Source organism: Hyaena hyaena, unplaced genomic scaffold (assembly GCF_003009895.1).
Source record: "Hyaena hyaena isolate Hyena2069 unplaced genomic scaffold, ASM300989v1 scaffold_896, whole genome shotgun sequence".
Lineage (NCBI taxonomy): Eukaryota > Metazoa > Chordata > Mammalia > Carnivora > Hyaenidae > Hyaena > Hyaena hyaena.
In genome coordinates, this window is record NW_024081528.1 from 9,494 (window position 1) to 32,401 (window position 22,908).

At 42.8% G+C, this 22,908-nt stretch overlaps 1 protein-coding gene across 1 annotated transcript in view; it reads left to right on the forward strand.

Annotated features, from left to right (window-relative positions):
* Positions 1-2,024: 2,024 nt before the first annotated feature.
* Positions 2,025-22,908, forward strand: part of GAD2 (glutamate decarboxylase 2) — a gene marked incomplete at its 5' end in the record, with an annotated part of 29,411 nt that continues 8,527 nt past the window's right edge. Inside the window, 5 exons of the mRNA XM_039220509.1 lie at positions 2,025-2,079; positions 3,916-4,032; positions 6,053-6,117; positions 12,160-12,238; positions 16,401-16,550. Coding sequence (XP_039076440.1) covers positions 2,025-2,079; positions 3,916-4,032; positions 6,053-6,117; positions 12,160-12,238; positions 16,401-16,550 — 466 coding nt within the window. The remainder of the gene's footprint in view (positions 2,080-3,915; positions 4,033-6,052; positions 6,118-12,159; positions 12,239-16,400; positions 16,551-22,908) is intronic.

Sequence of the window (22,908 nt, forward strand, 5' to 3'; positions counted from 1 at the left end):
GCACCAAATGTATGTTTATTCTCCTTTGTTCCAAGCCGGCCTGACTGACCACTGGTAACCTGTCCATTCCCATTCCCAGATAATTGCATTTTGACTGCCTTCCTTTGGAAAACAGCTTCACATAAATCAGTGGTTCTTAATGTTTTCAGGCCTTATGTCTATTTTAAATAGAAAACTATATTGTGACATCGGCTATTTTGTGACATCTCTTTTATGAGCCTGAAATGAAAATCACAGAAAATACAGCTTACCTACTTACTATATAATGCCCAAATTATTTTTATAAAATGGTAGTTAGAAAAGTAACTTTCCAGCTGAGCCTGGGTGGCTCAGTCAGTTAAGCATCTGACTTCAGCTCAGGTCATGATCTTTCAATTTGTGGGTTTGAGCCCCACATCGGGCTCTGTGCTTATGGCTCAGAGCCTGGAGCCCACTTCGGATTCTGTGTCTCCCCTCTCTCTCTGCCCCTCCTCCATTTGCATTCTGTCTTTCTCTCTCAAAAATAAATAGACGTTAAAAAATTTTAAAGAAAAGTAACATTTCTCAAACGGGTGTTAGAAAAGTAACTTCTAATAAAATAATATATTTCAATAAGTAAAGCTTAGAAGATGTAATAAAGTAGCTCAATGTTTGCTCTATACCTAAAGTCACAGGGACAGCCACGAACAGATTATTGAACTAGCGACAAATACCAAACCCTGCTAACAGCTCCCTAAATGCCAGTAGCATCTACCAACCATTTATTGTGATAACCTCCTGCCCATAATTTATTTTTCCAAATTTCCTTTTAAAACCCTAGATCGATGATAATGATTTGAGAAGTTTATCCAGTTTAGCAATCTCAAGAGAGCTATTTTGGTTTAAAGAATATTTTACTGCCTCTGGCAACTACTCTGTCCTTTCCCTATTTTTGCCCCGAAGACTTGGGATATGAATGTCACAGTGCAAAACGATCTCATCAATACAAATTAACACTTTATGGAATGCTTCCCACATGCCAAGCACTTTTAAAATAATTTTGTCTGTATTAATTTATTTAAACCTCAAAATTCCATAAGTAATATTGTTATCACTATGTTCCAGGGATAATCATAATAGACACAGAGAAATTAAGCAACTTGACTAAGATTATACATCTAGCTACATCCGGCTTCTTATAGAAATCAACTCCTTTGATCATTATAATAATGGTTTTTTTTTTTTTTTAATGTTTATTTATTTATTTTTTTTTTTTTGAGAGAGAGAGCCTAGGAGGGGCGGAGAGAGAAGGTGAGAGAAATCCCAACCAGGCTCCACACTGTCAGTACAGAGCCTGATGTGGGGTTTGAACTCACAAACTGTGAGATCATGACCTGAGCCAAAACTAAGAGTCTGGAGACTCAACCGACTAAGCCTCCAACCAGGAGCCTCCTATAATGATGAAGTTTTATAGTTAGCAAAGCACCATCTGTGTTTTCATTTTAGGAAAGAAACATTTCAGGGATGAAGGATGTTTCTTTCTCCAGAACTCGCGTATCTATATGTTTGAAATTTGAGCCCATGTTTTCTTGGCCTGCTTTATGCTTTGAGCACATAATTGGGTAGCTTTTTTTACTTAATATTTTCATTCAGTTGTTTCAGAATGGATTTTTTCTTCTTGGCATGTCATCTAGATGTGAAATTGCAGCTCCATTCATTCGAAGACTGGGAATGCAAATCTTTTTTCTTCACTCTCTTTTCATTGCCAACTGTCTTGCTCTGAAGCAGGCTTGTTTCAGCCGAGTTAAGAAGATGGCCTAAAAAGCACATTCTGTGCAGAGTGAAGGGACATGTGGTCAGGACTCTCCTAAATGTCTCAGAAATCACAGTCCTGCATCATTCCGGGAGGAACTGCGTTTCCGCCTGGAAACAGCCACTGAGTTGTATTAACTGATCATTCTTATCAACAGTTTAGGGTTGAACCTTTTATCCTAATGTGGCTGCTTATAAGGACAACAAAGTAAAGTATTGAAGCAAACTTTTAATGTATTTATTTTTCCTTTCAGAGGGAAAATGATCCCATCTGATCTTGAAAGAAGAATCCTTGAAGCCAAACAGAAAGTAAGTTTTTGTAGGGAGTTAACAAACCAAGGGTACATATTTCTATTTCCATCCAGTGGAGAACACACTTTGGCTTGGTCTTAAAGCGGACCCAATTCTCAACTTCCGAGCCTTACTGAAAATGGGGGGTTTTGCATCTAGTCATTGTTTATTTCTCTGAGTTTTAGACTCTGCTTTGGAAAGGTCTAACTTGTTCATTAAATAGTATACCCTGTAGTAATATACACGGTGATGCTATAAGAACTTCTAAAACATTTGTCTTTCTCTGTGCTGAAGGTTGGCATTAAGCAGACATACATTTGAAAGATCATTTTCACAGGTGGAAAACATCACAATATTAATGCAGCATGAGTTACCGCTGTATGGTTATTTGAAAGGGGCCAATTTTTTCTGCCTACGAATATGGCTATAATTGGCTCTCTAAGCATCTTAACTTTTAGGAAAAAGTTTAGAAGTCTTAGAAGGAGCAAGTTCTGGAGACCTAGAAAGTCTGGAGCTCTAGGGGCTCTTGGGCAAATCAGTCAGTTGGGCGTCTGACTTCAGCTCAGGTCACGATCTCACTGTTTGTGAGCTCAAGCCCTGTGTTGGGCTCTGTGCTGACTGCTCAGAGCCTGGAGCCTGCTTCGGATTCTGTCTCTGGCTCTCTCTAACCCTCCCCCGCTCATGCTCTGTGTCTCTCTCAAAAATAAAATAAGAGCATTAAAAAAACTAACAAAAAGAAGAAAGAAAGTCTGGAGCTCTAGAAACTCATTTACATCTCTGGATAGTTTGCAAATCAGAGAGCTTGTTTGTAGAATTCCCTTAGTGTGACTTTTTTTTTTTTTTTTTTTTTTTTGAGAGAGAGAGAGAGCAGGGGAGGGGCAGAGGAAGATGGAAAGAGAGAATCTTAAGCAGGTTCCATGCTCAGCACAGGGGCCCACATGGGGCTCAATCCCACAACTCTGGGAACATGACCTGAGCCAAAATCAAGAGCCGGATGCCCAACTGACCGAGCCACCCAGGTGCCCCTAAATGTAACTTTTAGTGGATATGACCTACAGTTCCTAGTTCAACAGAACATTTTATTATTATCAACTCAGGGGAAATGATTCCTTCATATGCCTTTTTATTTCCCACACAGTGGCATTAGGAGGTTCCCCTTGTTTCTGAGGTAGAACTACTGCTGGCAGCACAAACCACAAGATTAAACCTTTGCTGCCACCTAAAGACTGACTCTGTAACATCCTGTCCACACCCTTGCTATGTTCACCCTGTGGGAGACATTCTACCCTCTTCTGGCAATTTTCACTTAGCCAGGGCCAGAGAACTACTCAGGTGGATAAGAGCCGTGGCTTATTACATAGTCCCACATGAACCCTTCCCCCCAAGACACCAAATAAATTATCTGAGGATTTTCTAACTGGGAATAATGGGCCAGTCAGATTTCCTTCTCTTTGTTCTTTTCTGCTCAGTCTAAAGGACTGTTACAGAAAAGGAAGACTAGAAAGTGGGCAAAGTGGGGTGGGGGGGAAGAAATCTACCTGGAATATACAAATGGCTTGTGGGCAGCACAACACTTCCTCACGCTTCTTCACCTCTGGGTCCAGTGCAGCCTCTTCTGAGAACCAGAGCGTCTGTTCTCATGAGGTTGACTGGCGGGTCCAACGGAATGGCCTGGAGAGCTCAGATCCTAGAGTGTGAACATCCTTCCAGGCTCCAAGGGGTCGGTGATCCTTCTAATGCTTCCAGAACTGCAGATGTGTTTGACAGGGGAGAATTTCTACTGTTTTTATCAGCTTTTTGAAAAAATTCTTGAAGCCCTACTTGACCTTATTTGGGGCTTTCTCGTTTGAGTAGGGATTTGTTCCTTTCCTTGTGAGCGCCACCGCTGGGACCACTGTGTACGGAGCATTTGACCCCCTCTTGGCAGTCGCTGACATTTGCAAAAAGTACAAGATCTGGATGCATGTGGATGTGAGTATCCCATAGGAGCTGCCACTAAAATGTCCTTGCATGCTTCTTCATCTGGGGCTTATGGAATGAAATCTGTCGTTTCTCTAGTTTTGTTTTGTTTTTATTTTTCCTTTGGGAGCTTATTTTCAGAATAGAGATATTTACGATTTTAAGATGCAGAGAGCAGTATCACACAACTCAGATAGGACACAAAGGCGACTAGAGGAAGTTGGAGGCTGATGATGCCTTAACCTTCCCAACATGATAATATTCTCATTTCTATGATCAGTACCCAAACTGAGCACTTAGCTCTCTATCCATTGGCCCATAACATCCATGGGGGAATGTAGCCTACATGCATACGTGCATACGTACACAGCCATACACATGCAGATTGCGCTTCCTTCCCTGTGAGAATGATCAGAAAGGCCTAAAGGAGTTACCCTTACATAGGAAACCCAGAGGATAAAAAACTCAAACTCAAGTCAAGTGTTTGTGTATTCAGAGAGGAAAGCAGACTTGACAGCTTGCTAGGACATATGGGCCGCCACATTTCCAATTTCTTAGCTGGGTCAGCTAGGCAGATACATTGTATTTGAAATGTTTTGACTCCAGACCGGGTCACACTAAAATGAAGATGTGCCCACCAAAACATTGTCAAATGAAAAAATGTCAGGTTTTACAAGGACAACTGGAAAAGATTTAAATTTAATCCATGTAAATCAGAGTCTGGCTCAAAGATTCAGCTGTTACCTGCAAAATGTGTGTTACTAATCCATTATTACTAACTAAGGCTGAACCTAGTAAATTTCCATCATCCCAGTGTTATCCTTCGTGGCTTCTTTTCCTTCCTTGATTCACAGTGAGTTGTTCCTTAGGCTACCAATGACCCCATCCATTTTAGAAATGAAGACACTAAGAAAAGATTGAGTAATTTCAGTAGCATCATGACCTGGGTCTCAGAACTGGAGAGCCTGCTAAACCTTGCTAGCTGATTCAGGAAAAGGATTAACCTGACAGCATTAAAAATAATAATGTCTGTGTGTCCTCAGCCAGCAGTTGCTGTGGTCTCCCCTCCAGGATTTCTACTCAAAATAGAGCTGAGATCTTTTAACCAATTGTATTGCTTTCTTTGAAACATATCATGTTTAGCACTTACTCGTATTACCTTACATGTTTATACTTTTATAATTAGATTAGAAAAAATCTTAAAATAGGACACGTTTAGAAAATTGGATAATTTTTCAAAGTTGTAAAAGAACTGAAATTATAGCAAACTAAAAAAAAAGAAGCAATTATACCCTAACAGGTGGGGATTTCTTCCTTAAAATTATCCCAGGATTATTTTTACCCACAAAGAATGTCAACATTTTCCAATGAATCTCCATCTCGACATCTTATTTTTAAAGGAGATCGCTACATCAGTACATGAATCCAAACCTTCAAACTTGAGTACAGACTTTTAAAAGGCATATTTCTATCGCTCAGTGAATTGACTGGTACAAATTCTTCCTGCTTCTTTCTTTCTTTCTTTTTTGGACAGAGAAATTATCTTATCCAAAAGTACACATTAGTAAAATAGGATTGGGAAGCTGCTTATTTCCTCTGGAATCATCCAGACTTGTCAAAGGAGTTTTCCTTACAACTCAGAAGCAGCTTAATGGGTCCCTGGCCCATCCTCTGTAATGCCAACTGGGGAACAGTAGGGTTTCTTGTTCAGAGATCATGAGTTTCATTAGCACTAAGAGTGGTGGTGATGGGGAAAGGATCTTTTTCTTATGCAGACAGAAGAAATGTGCCCCCATTTTGGCTCCTTCCACTTGTATAAATGTAGGCTGGAACCTGAAACCTTAGAACAGCCCCCAATTTAAACTTTGAAAGTCTAGTGCCAGAAGAAGGTGGCCAACCCCCTAAACTGCCTGGGGTTGAAGAGATCACTTTCACCCCTCGAGACTCTCACTGTTCTGGAAGACACCAAACTGTAGACATGTAGGCAATGACAACCCGCTACCTTTTTCCTTGTATGATCTTCCTTTTGCAGGCAGCTTGGGGTGGGGGATTACTGATGTCCCGGAAACACAAGTGGAAACTGAGCGGCGTGGAGAGGTACGCCCGTTTTTTCTTGTTAACAACGTAAAGCATGAAAGCTAAATATAAACAAGTTACATACAAGCTCTAAGAACTCTTGGAATACAGGTGAGCCCGTTCTGTGCAGTGCTTGTGTGCCTCGCCTGGGTGGTCATAGACACATGAGCATCATGTGTAAACAACAAAAAGCAGCCAAATCCCTTATCAAGTGGCCCAAGCGGAATGTTTCTTCAACAGAGATTCCTAACTACAATCCGCAGTTGGCCAGGAGACTCAGGAATGACCTTCCTAGAATCTCTGAACCAACTACCAAAGTTGTTTAAAACCTATTAGCAGGTCATAGTGTTCCAGGGAGAGGGTCTATAGCCTTCATGCTCCATAAAAGGGTAATATCCACCACTTTAAGGAAACCAATAAGTACCTTTGCACCTTATAATTTATCAGTGTTGCAAGCATGGGTCTAGCGTTTAATACAGCCTGTTGAAAGCAAGATAGTGTGATAACATCATCTAATGGTTTCGTTCCCATGAAAATTTTTTTAACATAGTTCTGATTGACCTAGCAAAGCACCTTTTATTTTTCACCCAGAGACTAAGCAGTAGGTGGTTGAGAAAAGCAAAGGAAATAATATTTGATTAGCATAAGACATATTCAGGTCTGAAGAGAAAAGAAAAAAATTATAGAATGCAAAAGCAGCCCCAGGCTTTGCTGACCATGCACAAAGGGAGCTCGGTGTCCCCAGTTCCATTATGCAATGGCAGGTCAACAGCAGTGGTGAGCTGTGACACTCCAGGCGGCTGGAGAGCCTGAGTTCATCCAAGGCCAAGTGCCGACCACGACCCACCAGGTAGCCAGGTGCTGCCCAGGAAGAGCTTCCCGCCAGCTCTGCCCCTGGACGTGTTGGCACAACCCCTGTTCCGGGATGAGGGGAGAGGCCGTTGGGGTGTGGGAGCATCTGTCAGCCCTGGTTGTGCAGGCAGCCCAGAATGAACGCGCAAGGCATGCTCTGCGATACCCAGGCCGGCTCACACACAGAGAACCTGCAAGTTAGAAAGACGGGGCGGGAGTTACCGAGGCAGAGTCAGGGGCATGCTGCCTAGTTCATGGAAGACTCAAGTCAGAGCAGCTGAGGCGCATGTCAGCAGGATAGCTGTCCCTGAGTCTGCTGGCTGGGGTCAGCGCCTGCCATGTAGGACCGCCCACACTCTGATCGCAGGGACCCATTTCGGTAATGGAGGCTGAAGGCAGGCATAACCCCCTCACAGAGGGAGCCAGTCTTGGCCTCTGCCTCTGGCCCTCCGGCCCTTCTCCCATGCCCAGTTTCTATTCCACCCCCCCCCCGCCCCCACCGTGAAGCTCTGTCTAGAATGGGATGCATAAGGAGGAGGCAATGCAGGGAGAGACAATGCAAAAAAAAAAAAAAAAAAAAAAAAGAACAGCTTGGAAGATGCCTGCTCAGATGATCAGAACAAGAACTAAATTCTCGTGCTTTCAAGAGAGGTGACCTGCACACAGTACTTTTCTCTTCTTTGAGTTTCTTTCTGGCTGGCACAAAAAGTAAGCATCTATTATTGTCCCTTTAATACACCTGGGACTCCCAAGTGCTGAGAGTCTTGGAGCGTCCTCTGCCAACAATGACTTAAAAGCTCACTAAATTACCTCCCCTGGGCCTTGGAAAAATAACACCCACACACTTTTGTACTAAAGACTATTATTTGGGAGCAAAGCTTAGAACATTCACTGTGAAACACAGAGTCTGTTCCAATTGCCATCATTCTTCAAACTGTATCATAACTAAATCTACTAAGTGGCATAGCCAAATAGGAAGTCCCCAAAAATGAGGGACTCCCACCGACCTACCTGAGAGTATCCATCTTGCTGACTTATTAGCAAAAGGCACACTATCTTTGGCAAATAAGGTTGTAGGGCCAGCAGACAGTCCTGGGCATAATGTGTATGGGCTAAAGTTGAAGAAAGAAATTTGTCTCACTTGGGAGTATAGATTTTTTCAAGGAGTCACTCTAAAGTCTAGGACATCCATGGACAGTTCTTGTCCCCAGATCAAGAGGTTCCCCAGCAGTCACAGGCCGCCCCATGATATCCGTATAACAAAATGGCATGTGTAACCAGAGCCTGCCTGGGCTCCCTTGGAGTAGCTACCAAATTCTCAGAAAGCAACCTTCTTCCTTGCTAATGGTGTCAAGCTTTCTAGAGATGGTGTAGCTGAGAGGGTGTGCCAAGAGCCCTACCACTCCAAAGCACGCTTCTGAGCACTGTGAACTGACTCCTTTAACCCCTCCCAACAGCAGGTGGCTGCTCACCTGTGATAACCCTTTGTGGTGGCCCACTCTAGGCTTTCTGGCCCAGCTGAAGGTCCCAAAATGGCTTCTGCTATATTACCGACTATTGCCCTCACTCCTGCGCTGAGAGCTGGGGGGTTAGAAATTTCATTCAGTAGTTACTAAACCTCTACCATATGCAAAGCCCAGTGAGAGCACAAAGACCAATATGGTGTGAAGCCTCTTTTTGAAGGGTTTCGAATCTAGTAGGGAAGAGTGACAGTCAATGATGGATTAATATTAAAGGCAGAGGAAGTAAGGCTCAAGAGACAGATGAGCGAGCCGAGTGGCAAGCACAGAGAAAGGAATGATTCCTGCTCAACAGGGTTATTACAGGAAGGCTTCACGCAGGGGCGGGCATTGGTGCTTCATGAGACAGAAGTGAGAGAAGGACATTCAAGGTGAAGAGCTAGCTAGGACATGGAGGTTTGAAAGAGCCCTTGGAGGAAGTCCAGATAAGTTTGGCTGGAGACTTAGCTGGACTCATGGCAGTGACTAGGAAGCTCACAGAGCATCACAAGTCCTGCCCAGGGAGTCTCAGTGGAGGGCTTGCCTCCTGGGCCACGTCAGGATTAACTGAAACCCCCAAGCTGAGAATCACTGCTGTAGGAGCTCCTATTTTGCATGGAGGGCCTTGTATTTCTCAGGTTGGGGGGATGAAAATGAAAGCCCTGGCTGTGGCAGCCATAGTGGGGGTTTGAAGAGACAAGGCAGATTATCCCACCTGCCCTTTGGAAAGACAGCTCTGGATTCGGGAGGAGGTGGAAGCCATCGAGCTCTTGAGAATGTCCAGATGAGGGTGGTCAGTGGAGGTGAGAGAAGCTTAGGGTGCAAAGCTGGGTGGTAGCAGCAGGGCCGGAGAGGATGGAAGGAACCCAGGGGTGTCACTTCCACAGAATGGAACAAACTATCACAGAGACTTGCTCATCTATGGGACCAAGTGTGATTTTTTTTTTTTAAGTTTTTGGTTCCTTTTTTTTTTAACTTTATTTATTTATTTACGTATTTAGAGAGAAAAAGTAGGGGAGAGGCAGAGAGAGAGGGAGAGACAGAATCCCAAGCAGGCCCCGTGCCATCAGCGCAGAGCCACATGCAAGGCTTGAACTCACAAACCAGGAGATCATGACCTAACCTGAGATCAAGAGTCAGATGTTTAACTGACTGAGCCACCCAGGCGCCCCAGGACCAAATGTAATTTAAAGAACAGGGCCTTCTGTTTATCTCCCTTGCTTCTGAAACATTGTGTGTGTGGATAGATAGATAGATAGGTCACTCTAATTACACGAAGAGCATTGTATATTAGAGAATGCTTCAATGTTATTTGTATATGATATTTTCTTTTGCCTTACTTTCCAATACTTTAAGAAACTCTAGAGACTTTCCACATTGACAGATTTTACAGTCTTGTATAACACATTAAAAAGTATGGGGAACACTTTTTTTTTGTAGGTATCTTTCACCAAGCTGGCATTAGCTGGTTGTACTATATGAAACATCTTCCTCAAAAATTACAACAAAATCTAGCACCAAGGACTACAGAATAAAACACTTTATACAGAGTTTTGTTTTTTTTTTAGATAGAGCTGCAAGAGGTGATATCATGAGAGCAGGAAGAAGAAAATAATACTAAAACATTGAGATTTGAAAGCTGGGTATGTGGGAGGAAGACAGTGTGAAGCACTGAGGCACGGAACAGATGAGAGAGGATAGATCTGGAAGAATGAGGAGGGGGCAAGTTAATGAACTCGTGTGGGGTCTGCGGAGTTTGAGGCACAAATATGGGCACAAGGATATGTCTTAAAACAGCCTTAAGGGATTCAGTTTTCTCTAACTTACGGTAAATCACAGAAGCCCCGTGACTGAGTCTCACAGCAAAACATTTTGAAATGAACCTGAGGTTGTTTTTCATAAATTGCCAACATTTCTCAAATAAACTAAGGGCACATCACTGAATCACTGTGTGCAGCTGTTTGCCATGTTTGAGAGGCAGCCCCGCTAAGATAGAGGCAGGACGGGAGACTCCACGTTGGACAGTTGTGGGCCTCAAGCAGCTTCTACTCTAAAAGGACAAGTTGGCCACTGCGTAAAAACAAATGCCTCCCATCAGATAAGTGGAGAACAGCTATTGTCTTTTCCATCAGGTGTCATCATTGACAATGCTGAGTTTCATCAGGATTAGGCATAGGCCTGTAGAAGATTATAGAAGTGGTGTATAGGTGCTCAATGTCACCAAGCGTGTAAATGATAGAATTGAAATCAATAGCAAGAGCCAGCCTTATTTAATGCTTACGGTGTATCAGAAGATGAGCCAGGTCTGTTCACTGAGTCAGATGAAGTCCCCAGGCCAGGAAGCGTTCTCCGACTGGCCAGCTGACACCCACCATTCGTCAGGCAAATGTATGAGATCTGTCCCAGCTTCTCATTTCTTCCCAAGGTTCTTGCACTTCGAGAGCTGGGAGGAGGGTGAGCCCAAGGCTGTTGTTCCCCCAGAGGATGGGCAGTAATCTGCCACACTCTGCAGGCAGCCGCCTTGGCTGTCCTCCTTTCCCTCCTCCTGTGAGTCTCCTCATACCAGGGTCACATTCATGATTCTCCTCACCAAGGATCCCTCAGGCTCTCAGAAGACACGCACAGAGGCTCACCTTGCAATGGGAACTCATTCATGGAAGGAACAGCTGCTTCCCTGGAGCTGGGGGAGGAGCTGGTTGGAGCAGACCTGAGGGAGTGAGGGAGAGAAGTCAAATGAACTTGAAGAAGGCTGCAGAGATAATAACACTTGATCTGAGTCTTGGAGAATAAGTAAGATTTAACCAAGTGAAGCAAAGAGATATGACATTCCAGGAAAAGGAAATGGCAGTAAGGAGACCCAAGAGCATGAGAATAGAATTTTCTGAGAATGAAAATGAAATAGTCTATTGTGATGAAAATGGGTATGGGAAAGTGAAAGAACACAACACTAAACACGTGGCCTGGGCTCACCTTTGAGGGCATTATTATTATTATCATTGTTATCATCATCTGACCCAGAACTATGGTTAAACTTTTCCGATAGCATAAATCCTGGACAATCGCTATTACTGATGGGAAAGCATGTATTTCTCAAGTGTGTCAGGACAAAATAGACTGAAAACTGCTGTAGGGGCCATAGCATATCCCACCTGTGGTCCAGAAGGATGTCTGTGGGTTAGAGAAGAGACGGAAATGGATGAGCTAGAAGCTGTTATGAAAAGACACATAGGAGAAACGTCATGATCAACTGAGTAGGAGAAGTTGAATGAGGAGAACAAAATTAAGCAGTGAAATGAGCCACCACTCTGAGCTCTGAGCCACTATGGTAGTGTCAGAAACAGGAACAATGGAGGCACACAAGGACAGTCCCTTCACCTGCATGGTGCTCTGCTCCTTGGTGGCCAGAGACAGGACCCTGAACTGCTTGATCCCCATCCCTAGAAGGGGCTTTCAGACCACATGTAGACTGGCTGAATTCCTGCATGGAAGCAAAGGGGGAACCACACGAAGGTGACTGCCCTCACCGACTCTCTCTGTAGACAAAGAAAAGAGTGTAGAATGAAGAGGCCACTTCTTGTTTTGCAAAGTTAGTATCATCCAGGAGTCTGAGAAACAGTGCTAAGAACCCTGAAGCTCTGCTGTCCCCGCACAAGACCTTGTAGTCTGAGCCTGTCATGGACGCCACCCTCTTAACTTGATTTCTTTCCTTTAGGGCCAACTCTGTGACATGGAACCCACACAAGATGATGGGCGTCCCTTTACAGTGCTCCGCTCTCCTGGTTAGAGAAGAGGTATGTCTTTCCTGACTCACAGCCCAGTCCACCCATGGAGTTCTGTAGAGTAAATGTGTGTAGTGTCAGAATCCTAATACAGGATGATTTCACAGCCTGGAACAGTGAGCCATATCCAAAAGGGGAAATTGTTAATGAGGATGATTATGAGATCCTCTTATGTCCAAGTATAGGAGAGTTATATTTTGAGTTGATAAGACAGGCAAGTTTCATACATGGCTAAACTGTACTTGTGAAAAAGGCGTAGAATGTTACATTGTACTCAGCAGGGTCAACAATGCATCAAGAGAAACTTAGCGTTCAAAAAAAAATTAATGGGTTTAAAAGTAGAGTTCCAAGATGAAGAAGGTGGTAGTCTCCCCCTGTCCTCTGGATAAACCATGCCTGGAGTTGTTTGCTTAGGTCAGTGCCAAATTGCATATGGGGCCTCATCAGGCTAGAGTTCCAATGATGAGCAACAATTGGTGAATGTGTGAGAGATGTGGTTGAAATGACTAAAGATGTTTACTCTAAAAAGAAAAAGAAACTTAAAAGGCTGAGAAGATGGCAGCCTTCTGCCTTTGAGTTTAAATGACCCTCAATTGGAAGAGATTTGTTTGTTTTTCTTGCAGCCTCAGGGACCTGGGTCTGTAGCCCTGGGTGTAATGATTTGATGGCATAATTGGAATACTCTATAATTGAACTTCTGACTTTGGTCAATAAAAGGAAAGCTTTTCTAAAAATTAAGCTTCCCCCACTTAGTGAATGCTTTGCATAGGAATAAATTCACCACCAGGGGGAGGTGACTGGAGATTGGACAGATACTTATTAGTAAAGGGAGAGAAAAGATTCCTTCATTGAAAAGGAACAGAATAAAAGCTCTAGGATCCCTTCCAAATCCAAGAGTTTATATGCTCTGACAGCATGTCCCTTACGGAGATATAAGGAATAAGATCATTGTATAAGACCATATTAAGTATTCTGTGATAAGAGAGTTCTGGGTTTGAAAAATCTTGAGATATTTCAGGGACACCTGGGTGGCTCAGTCGGTTAAGCGTCCGACTTCGGCTCAGGTCATGATCTCATAGTTCATGAGTTCGAGCCCCACATGGGACTCTGTATTGACAGCTCAGAGTCTGGAGCCTGCTTCAGAATCTGTGTCTCCCTCTCTCTGCCTCTTCCCTGCTCACACTCTGTCTCTCTCTCTCAAAAATAAACATTAAAGCAAATTTTTAAAATAAAAATAAATTTTGAGGCGCCTGGGTGGCTTAGTCGGTTAAGGGTCCAACTTTCACTTAGGTCATGATCTCACGGTTCGTGGGTTCGAGCCCCGCTTTGGGCTCTGTGCTGACTGCCAGCTCAGAGCCTGGAGCCTGTTTCAGTCTGTGACTCCCTCTCTCTCTGACCCTCCCCTGCTCATGCTGTCTCCCTCTCTCTCTCTCTCTCTCCTAGAAATAAATAAATAAATAAATAAATAAATAAATAAATAAATAAATAAAAACATTAAAGTAAAAATAAATTTTAAATGGGATATTTTAGATTAAAAAGAGGTAAAAGCAAGAGTCATTACTTCAGGGCACATCAGAGCCTTTAATAGGCTGATATATATTGCAAATATCTTTAAAGAAGGAATTTATGAGGTAGAATTTCCTAAATTTATTTGACCATGGAAATTTCTATTACAACTATATCATCACATTGCAACTATTAGTGTATTTAAAATTGTTTGCAACAGGGGTGACTGAGTGGCTCCGTTGGTTAAGCATCTGACTCTTGATCTCAGCTCAAGTCTTGATCTCAGGGTCCTTGAGTTCAAGCTCCATGTTGGGCTCCATGCTGGGTGTGGAGCCTACTTAAACCAAAGTAACCTGCAACATAAATGGTCTATAATTTTTAATGGCTTGGAATCAGGATATTATCAAGACTCTTTACGTGAAAAACATCATGTTTACTTATCTTTTTGTGTAATGAGACTGCTGCTGGCCAACTTTTGAGAGGTCATGTGTTTTGGTTTCTTTTAATGTTTATTTATTTATTTTGAGAGGAGCTGGAGAGGCAGAGAAAGAGAGAGAATCCCAAGTACCGGCACTCCATTACCGCATCTTTATACTCCACTGTTTGTGGTAGTTACAGTGGGATATTTCATTGACAGTGATAATTAATTTGCCCTAACACCAGAAGCTTCCTATGGAAAATGGGTGGCAAAATGACAGAACTATTCCAAAGAACACTGAATGAATCATGCTGTCTGACTAAAGCAGCATTGCCGGTCTCCTCGCCAGAAACCCCACCACATTTTAATTTGTCACGAACCACAGGAAGCCTCTGACTCTTTCCTTATCTACAGTACAATTGTGCTTTTACAGAATGCTTGGCTTTTTTTTTTTTCTTGTGACTCATGGAAAGCAAAGAAAAGACTAAAATGTGATCATCTAGTTGAAGTTAGAAGTGAGAGTTCTTTAAAAAAGAATTTATCCAAACTCACACAAAATGTAATGCAACTAAAATCATAACAAGGACCTGAACAACCAGATGGTAGGCAATAAAACTGGTCTCAACCCTATAGTTCAGGCTCCATTTGCAGTGGAATTCATTGTTATTCTTTTGAGAGAAAGGGAAATTAAATTAAGTAATTAAATCAAATAATTGTAATGGCGTGGTAGAATGACATTGGATTTGAAAAAGGAAATTCACTTGAAGACCAATACGATTGAAAATTGCAATTGGATTCCATTTTGTTTTGTTTCATGGTCACAGAAACTTGGCATGCAAGCTCACAAAAGGTGCCACTAGTCCTAAGGGAGACCCCCCACCCCCAGAGTGTGGAATGGTGGTAGTGAGGACCAGCTTCTACTGGGTCCTTGGGACCATGGGTGGCTCAGTCAGTTAAGTGAATCACTCTTGGTTTCAGCTCAGGTCATGATCTCATCGTTCATGAGACTGAGCCCCATGTCAGGCCTGAGCTGAGTGTAGAGACTCACTCTTTCTCTGCCCCTATTACTCCCTCTCTATCTTGCTCCCACTCTCTCTTGCATAAATTCCAAATAAATGAATGAACATTTGTTTTTTAAATGCAGTACTGATGTTCTAACTACTCTTGAGAGGAGAACATGGCATTTCAAAGATTGGTTATATAGGGGCACCTGGGTGGCTCAGTCGGTTAAGTGTCCGACTCCAGCTCAGGTCATGACCTTGCGGTTCATGGGTTCGGGCCCCGTGTTGGGCTCTGTGCTGACAGCTAGCTCAGAGCCTGGAATCTGTTTAGGATTCTGTGTCTACCTCTTTCTCTCTGACCCTCCCCTGTTCACGCTGTCTCTCTCTCTCAGAAATAAATAAAACATTAAAATTGTTTTTTTTAATTTTTTTTTTAAATATTTTTTATTTCTAGGAGAGAGAGAGAAAGAGACAGCGTGAGCAGGGGAGGGTCAGAGAGAGAGGGAGACACAGACTCTGAAATAGGCTCCAGGCTCTGAGCCGGCAGTCAGCACAGAGCCCGACGCGGGGCTCGAACCCATGAACCGCAAGATCATGACCTAAGTGAAAGTCGGACGCTCAACCGACTAAGCCACCCAGGCGCCACTAAAATTGTTTTTAAAAAAACAAAGATTGGTTACATAAGACATCTCAGAATAACAATGGCTTTATTTTTTTAGATTTCAGCATATAAAAATAAGAATAAACTATATTAAAAGCTATGACTTCCAAAAAGGACTCAAACCCTAACAGCCAGATGATAAAGTACTTTAACTAAGTACAAACGAAACACTAAAATAATCACGCTATTAGTATTTTACAGAACGAAAGTTTCTAAAATATTAATTACAATAAAATCAAAACATCAAGACGTTCCCTCAAAGAATCAACATTATACTCTGTTATGATTGTTTTTAAATAAATGCAGTCTCATAAAAAGGAGAGTAAAAGCATACAGTTCATTGTTGTTAACCTGAAGTTACATTTGACCCTGAGCCCTTTATCCCACAAAGCTGGCCTATCCCAACAGCTCATACTGTCTGGATATTGGCCCCATTTAAAAAAAAAAATTGATTCTTACTGCTTTCTTTCTCCAGGAAATTCAGTGTCCCTTGAAAATTTTTTTCTTAGTAGTTTTCACCACCATGTAAATCTAACAGAATACCTGATCAAGTCAGTATAGTCTCCTAAGTTTTCCCATCTCTTTTAGGGGTTGATGCAGAGTTGCAACCAGATGCATGCTTCCTACCTCTTCCAGCAAGATAAACACTACGACCTGTCCTATGACACCGGAGACAAGGCCTTACAGTGTGGACGCCACGTCGATGTTTTTAAATTATGGCTAATGTGGAGGGCAAAGGTGAGCATGTGTAGATCGGCTGCATATTGACTAAAGACAGAAACTATATCTGGTGACCCTTATTATGAAATTAAAAACTGATTTCCAGGTTGCAAATTACCCACGATTAAGTTTCTTTAACCCTGTATCTACATATCTGCCTTCTACATGGGTGAGAACATAAGCCACATTGCTTCTAATGCTCACTCATCTAGAAAACAAGTCCGGGCTGGTTTATACGGCAGGACATATGGATTCTTAAGAGGTGTTTTGTTCTTGCTGTTGTTGGCTCTCAACTCTTGGTTTTTACCTAGTGATTGATCCCTCGGGGCGGTTGGTGCCTTATTTTTGTTTGGAGGACAAAAATGAAAAGTCAAAACCCCACCATGATAAGCCTGCTTTTGACATTTCAAGGGATAACCTCTAGTTATAAAGCCTTTTAAAAACCCTGAAACTACCCAGTAACCTCCATTTGTTCAATTTCTCTGTTGACCCCAGCACTGAACTATAGATGATCACTTGTCTCAGAAACAGAGACTCTGTAAGTGAGAGTGCGCAGTACTGGCTGGACCTAACTGGCACCCTCAAAGAACATACCCGAATGCTGAAATGTAAGCGTGCTGGAAAGGTCCAAGATTTTATTTTTAATTTTGACCAGATTCCTAATTTCAATGTCACAAATCAGTGACTTCCCACCTGGTTTCATTTACCTCCCACAGGAGGGAATGGTCAGAGCCAGCTGGACACGCCAGAAAAATCCAACTGCTAGAAAAACCCAACTACCAAAAGAGTGCACAAGGGCAACTTGACAAAGGAAACCAGAAAGGGAGAGTTTAGAGGAAGGCAGGCATGCCCCGAGGTCCGGTACATTTGGGAGCAGGGCCCCAAAGGTAGCTATAAGCTTTCTCAGGAGCCTCCACAAGCAGGTGACGGTTCAATCCCAGGGGACAGAAGACATCAGGAAGGAGAAGCCAGAGCACTCTCTTCCCCTTGTCTGTGTGAAGAGGAACCATGTCTACAGCAACGAATTCCATGTGTTATTCTTTATAAAATGTTTCAAAGTAGAACTGAATTCCTTGAACAGTTAGAGAGGTGGGTGGGTAACAAGAAAATGAGGGGGCTTGGCAGTGAAATAGTGCAGTCAACAGCGATTTTATGGAATCTTCTTTAAATCCATCCAGGAAGAAAGGCAATTTAAATAGAAAGATGGTCTCATTTAATGCAAAAATAACTCTTCCGTGGTTTCCAGGGATGGCTGGGCTCCATATTCTTCAGATAAGCCTCCATAGTAGTATTTGCTCTCTCTGAATTTCCTCTAAGTGTTGCTAAGTATCCAGCAGCCACCGGCAGTTGTTACCTCGTAAAGGTGGTATGAGGGGTGGGCTTCCATCCCTTGAGCTGGCCAGGGGCCCCTTCCTCTCTTGAAAGATGAGAGCCTGCAAGGACACTGACTTGTACCCCACCAGCCAAGACAAGACTCATTCTGTTGGCAAAGACACTTTCATTGGGCAAAACATAAATAAATCAAGAATGGTAATTATTGCCATACTCTCAAGTTATTCTAACGTGAGTAGGTTTTTCATTTCATTGATTGGTGGGAATCAAAAATGATGGACATAAATATCAGCTAGGTAGTTGAGGAAAGCCTGAGCTCTAAATATTGTTCAGTATCATCCTTTTTGTCTCCTTTTCCTGTGGTGTTCTTGTTAAGATGATGATCATTAGCTATATTTACACAGAAATGTTCCTCTAATGGTTCATCAGTTCCCGCTGCTCCGTTTCTGTCTGAAGCCGCCTCGCCAGCATGAGGCAGCGGTTGGTTGTAAGAGAAATAACTTGGAGGACATCAGGTGTGAATTAAACAACAGGAACAATCGAAGCCTGAAATAGGCAGAGGATCCAGTTTCTAATGGGCTGAAATAAAGGCACCAGAAGAGGGAATAAGAAGGGAAAAAAGAACAATCCCAGCAACCCCATAGTTTATAGATACATATTCCTTTAACTTCTCATGCAAAACCTTAAGTATCTAGCCACGGAAATAGCAGAAACTGCCATTTGCTTTTCAACTTAAAGCTGCACGTTTTGCAAAATGAAATGATAATAATTATAAAAGCCATAAGTTCAGTCCTACAATCCAGATGAGGGGCGAAGGTAATCACCCTCCTGTGTCCCCAGCTCCCTACTGATGCCAGCCAGGGAAGAAGTCCTCCTGTCCTAAGAAGAACTGTGAAAGAGTTCGTATGACCTTCCATCTTGTATCCCCTCAGGAATGACAAACCAATGCTGAAGAGGAGCCAGCATCAGTCTGTTATCAGATCTACCTGGAAAATGCAATAGTAAGGTGAACCCATAGTTTTCTCCTTAGCAGTACAAACCACAAGAAACACAGTAACCTAAGTATAAATATTGCTTAATCTGTTAATGACTGATGGAGCTAAATGCATTGATGATAGCATCAGATTAAGTCCAAGATAACTTGATGAGAACAACTGTATGCAAAAAAAAAAAAAAGCCTCTTGATGTGGATGCTAGGAGGCATTCTAGACAGACACCTAAGCCTGTCATAAGCAAAGTCCCCGCCTGCCCTCAATTCTGTTCTTACTGAGTAGACCTTTCATTTTGTCTGCATTTAATTAGAGAATGCTAAAATTTGATGATTATTTTCCGGATGTCACAGATTTCCATAGTTGTTAAAACTAAGTGTAGATAGGGGTGCCTGGGTGGCTCAGTTGATTAAGTGGCTGACTCTTTAGTTTCGGCTCAGTTTTGGTCATGATCTCACAATTCATGAGATCAAGCCCTGCATTGGGCTCTGTGCTGACTGAGTGGAGACTGCATGGGATTCTGTCTCTCTCTCTCTCTCTCTTTCTTTCTCTCTCTCTCCACCCCCCCCACCCTTCCTCCACTTGCTTGCATGAGTGTGCTCTCTCTCTCAAAATAAACTTTTTAAAAAATTTTAAAAACTCAGTTTGGATGGATGGATAGATAGATAGATATAGAGAGATAGGAAGGAAGGAAGGAAGGAAGGAAGGAAGGAAGGAAGGAAGGAAGGAAGGAAGGAAGAAAGGAAGGTAGATGAACAAACCTTAATTTTAGGCCTGAAAGGATGGCTTAATAATATAACTACCTAGTTTTCATAGTACATCTCTGTTTGTATATAGTTATGCAAATTATACAAATTAGCAGGTTTCCCTATAGTTTTCTGTGATTGGCCTCTCTCATTGAAAATGTAGATAACAGAGGGACTAACAAATGGCTGAGAAAAAAAAAATACCCGGATAAAACTATTAAAGGGAAATTGATGCCTGGCTCACTCTTTGCTGAGTAACTGAATGTTCATTTTCTCTTAAAATATTAATTTATTTTAATAAGTTAGATAATGAGCATCTGTTATTGTGCCTGATGCTGGATGGGATGAGGGGGCCACAATTTTCCAGATGAGATAAGATAAATGCACAGATAAGCATCACAGAAGACAGAATATAACTGGTTGTAAAAGAAACCTAGATGCACCTCCCCAGAAGTTTGAGAATGGGGAGCCCATCCCAAGTTTGAGAGCCAAGAATGATATAGTAAGAGGTCACCTTCAATGAGTTCCAGGGTGGCGCAGTTGGTTAAGTGTCCAACTCTTGGTTTCTGGTCAGGTCATGATCTCACAGTTCATAAGTTCAAGCCCTGCATGGGGCTCCACACTGGCAGTGTGGAATCTGCTTGGGATTCTTGCTCTATCTCCCTCTCTCTCTCTGCCTCTCCCCACTTGCTCTCACTCTCTCTAGAACAAATAAATAAACTTAAAAAAATTTTTTTTAAAATGGGTCACCTTCCAGAAAGGTCTAGAACAGGACAGGTAGAATACATAGGATTTCAGCCAGTGGAGCTGGGAGGAGACTGTGGGACGCAGGTCTAGCAGGGGCTCTCCTGCATACTCTGATGGTAGTGGAGAGTCCAGGTTGCTGGAAAAGTAATTAGGGAGTTATCACCCAGATAAAAATAGGGCCTAGGTAGGGGGGCAGCTGTAAAAATGGAGATGGTAGCAAAGGATTCAATCATTATTTCAAACCCAGCATTTCTGGGGTATGAGAGCATTAGACAAGGGTTTTAAGAAGTAGAGAAGACTCGTGAGTAGCCCTGATGCTGTCAGGCCCCGGAGACCACACAGCAGCAGTAGCTGAATGCTGGGAGACAGTAGCATCACTGAAGATGTGAATACACACCATGTTCATCATCCTGAAATTCCAACTTGGGGGTCTGGGGTGGGACCTGAGAATCTACATTAATAATGCAGTTCATCTGGTGCTGATACAGATGGTTCCTCAGAACATCCTGTGTCAAAACACTGCCCCAGGGATTAAAAGTTACACTTCCATTCATTCATCCACTCATTCAGCCAATGTACCTTGAACCCCTAATGTATGCCAGCCCTGCTGGCATGATGGAGACTGTAGTGAACAAAGGAAATACCAATCTGTGCCTTTGTGGAGTGTCCATTGCAGCCAGATCAGTCTAAACCAATCCTAAGTGTGTAGGCAATGAGGGAGAAAGTAAAACCACCTCTCTCCCAAAGCTCCCTCAGCATAACTCTGATACTGGGGTCCAGACTTCCACTTAGGCATGCCCCTCAGAGCCTTTAGCCTCCTTCATAGCAACCCAGGTCTTGGTGATAAAGTTTTCCATGTACTGTTGTCATCCTCAGAATGAGAACTGTGTGGCGTATGATAAGCACTCAACATATATTTGATGAATGAATGCATTTTGGAGAATCTCGTAAAAGCCTTCTAAACCATGGAAATAAAACATGGATCTTTTTCCCATAAGTACCCAATATGAAGAGAGGCCAGGCTTCTAAAGGCACACTAGAGTTCCCTGTGTCACTCCCCCCTGTACCTCTTTAGCTTTCAATTAATGAGATAATCAGTTTATCATCTTAAGTGAAGTCCTAGACTAGCAAAGGCCAGAAGACTCCCATTCCAGTCTCTGAAAATCCTACTACCTTTCGATACACTCACACTCATTTTCAGAGCATCCATTTTACCTTACCATGTCCCTGTATGGGAGATCAGGCAGGTACCACCATTCCCATGAGAACAGTAAGATTAGCCAAGGCCATGTGCCTGGACAGGATCAGAGTGCTGCTGGTCCCGGCTATATCTTGGATCAGATAAGTGTAAGTTTAATTCCAACTCTGGAGTGCTCCAAAGGATCCAGTTTGGAGAACAATTAACTTCCCTCCCTCCTACCTAGGGTCCATCCCCAAGTGTACCCAAACTGCCAGGTCAGTCCAAACCAACCCCAAATCCTTGGTACCATAGAGTCATAGAGTGCATGGTCTGGTCTGAGTATTCAGGTTCAGGGACCTTCCTTGGAGCCATCAGGAACAAGTCAGACTCCTTGGCCAATCAAGTAGGGCAGCAATCTCCATAGAAATTATTTCTTAACCCATCAGATTTCTTTTTTTGCTTCAGATGTTAAAGTCACTGGCCATGCTACATCCCCCTTTTAGCTGAGATGATGAGACTATAAATACGAACATGGGCCCATCTCATGTCCATTACAGCTTCTTCCTCTAGTTTCCATGTTGGATTAGTCACTGGTTGGCCTGTTCTAAGTGCTCCTGGGATGAGCATTAGCTGTTTGTCTATGCTTTCCATTAGCGCTCCATAAATGCTGAAAGAGTGAGGAAGAAAGCCATTTTGAAAAGTAAGTCCCCGAAGTGTCCTGAGACTAGTTAAACAGCACCAGTCTAAGGCTGTAGTGTTGTTTCTCACAAGTCCAGATCTTGGGCTTCCAGAGCCAGTAACTAAAAGACCTCTATGAAAATGTTGGCCTGTTACAAGCATGTAAATCATTTGTCCCCAAAGGAGAAATCTAATGAGCTTTGCAGAATGACAGGCGGACAAAGCATCTGTGTGCCCCCTTAAGATGAATACATTCATTTGTTGAGCAAATATTCATTGACTACCTACCCTATTTGTTTCGTAATGGGGGTACATTGGTGAACAAAAGTGTGGTCTGGAAATGGTAAATTTTCATGACGGGCAGGAGCTAACCAGGCATGCTGGGGGGCCTCTGATGATGCTTCTTACCCGCAGGAAGAGAATAGCCCAGTCTCCAGTCATTCATGACTTCCATAATCACCCCGCAGAATGGCAGAGGCAAATTTTCCCCTTGAGTAATCAAAATAATTGCCTAGAGAATGGGAGCTCCAAAAGAAAAGGAAACCACCGTGAAGAGCTGTGATGACATGAAAGGAAACAAAAACACCTGAGGGGACAGCATTAAAAGAGAAGTAATCACCAGAAAAGCCTCTGGAAACACAATCTTGTGCAAGGATAGTGTGGAGCAGAGCTGAGCCAGAAGTGGCAGAAAGACCTTCAATCTC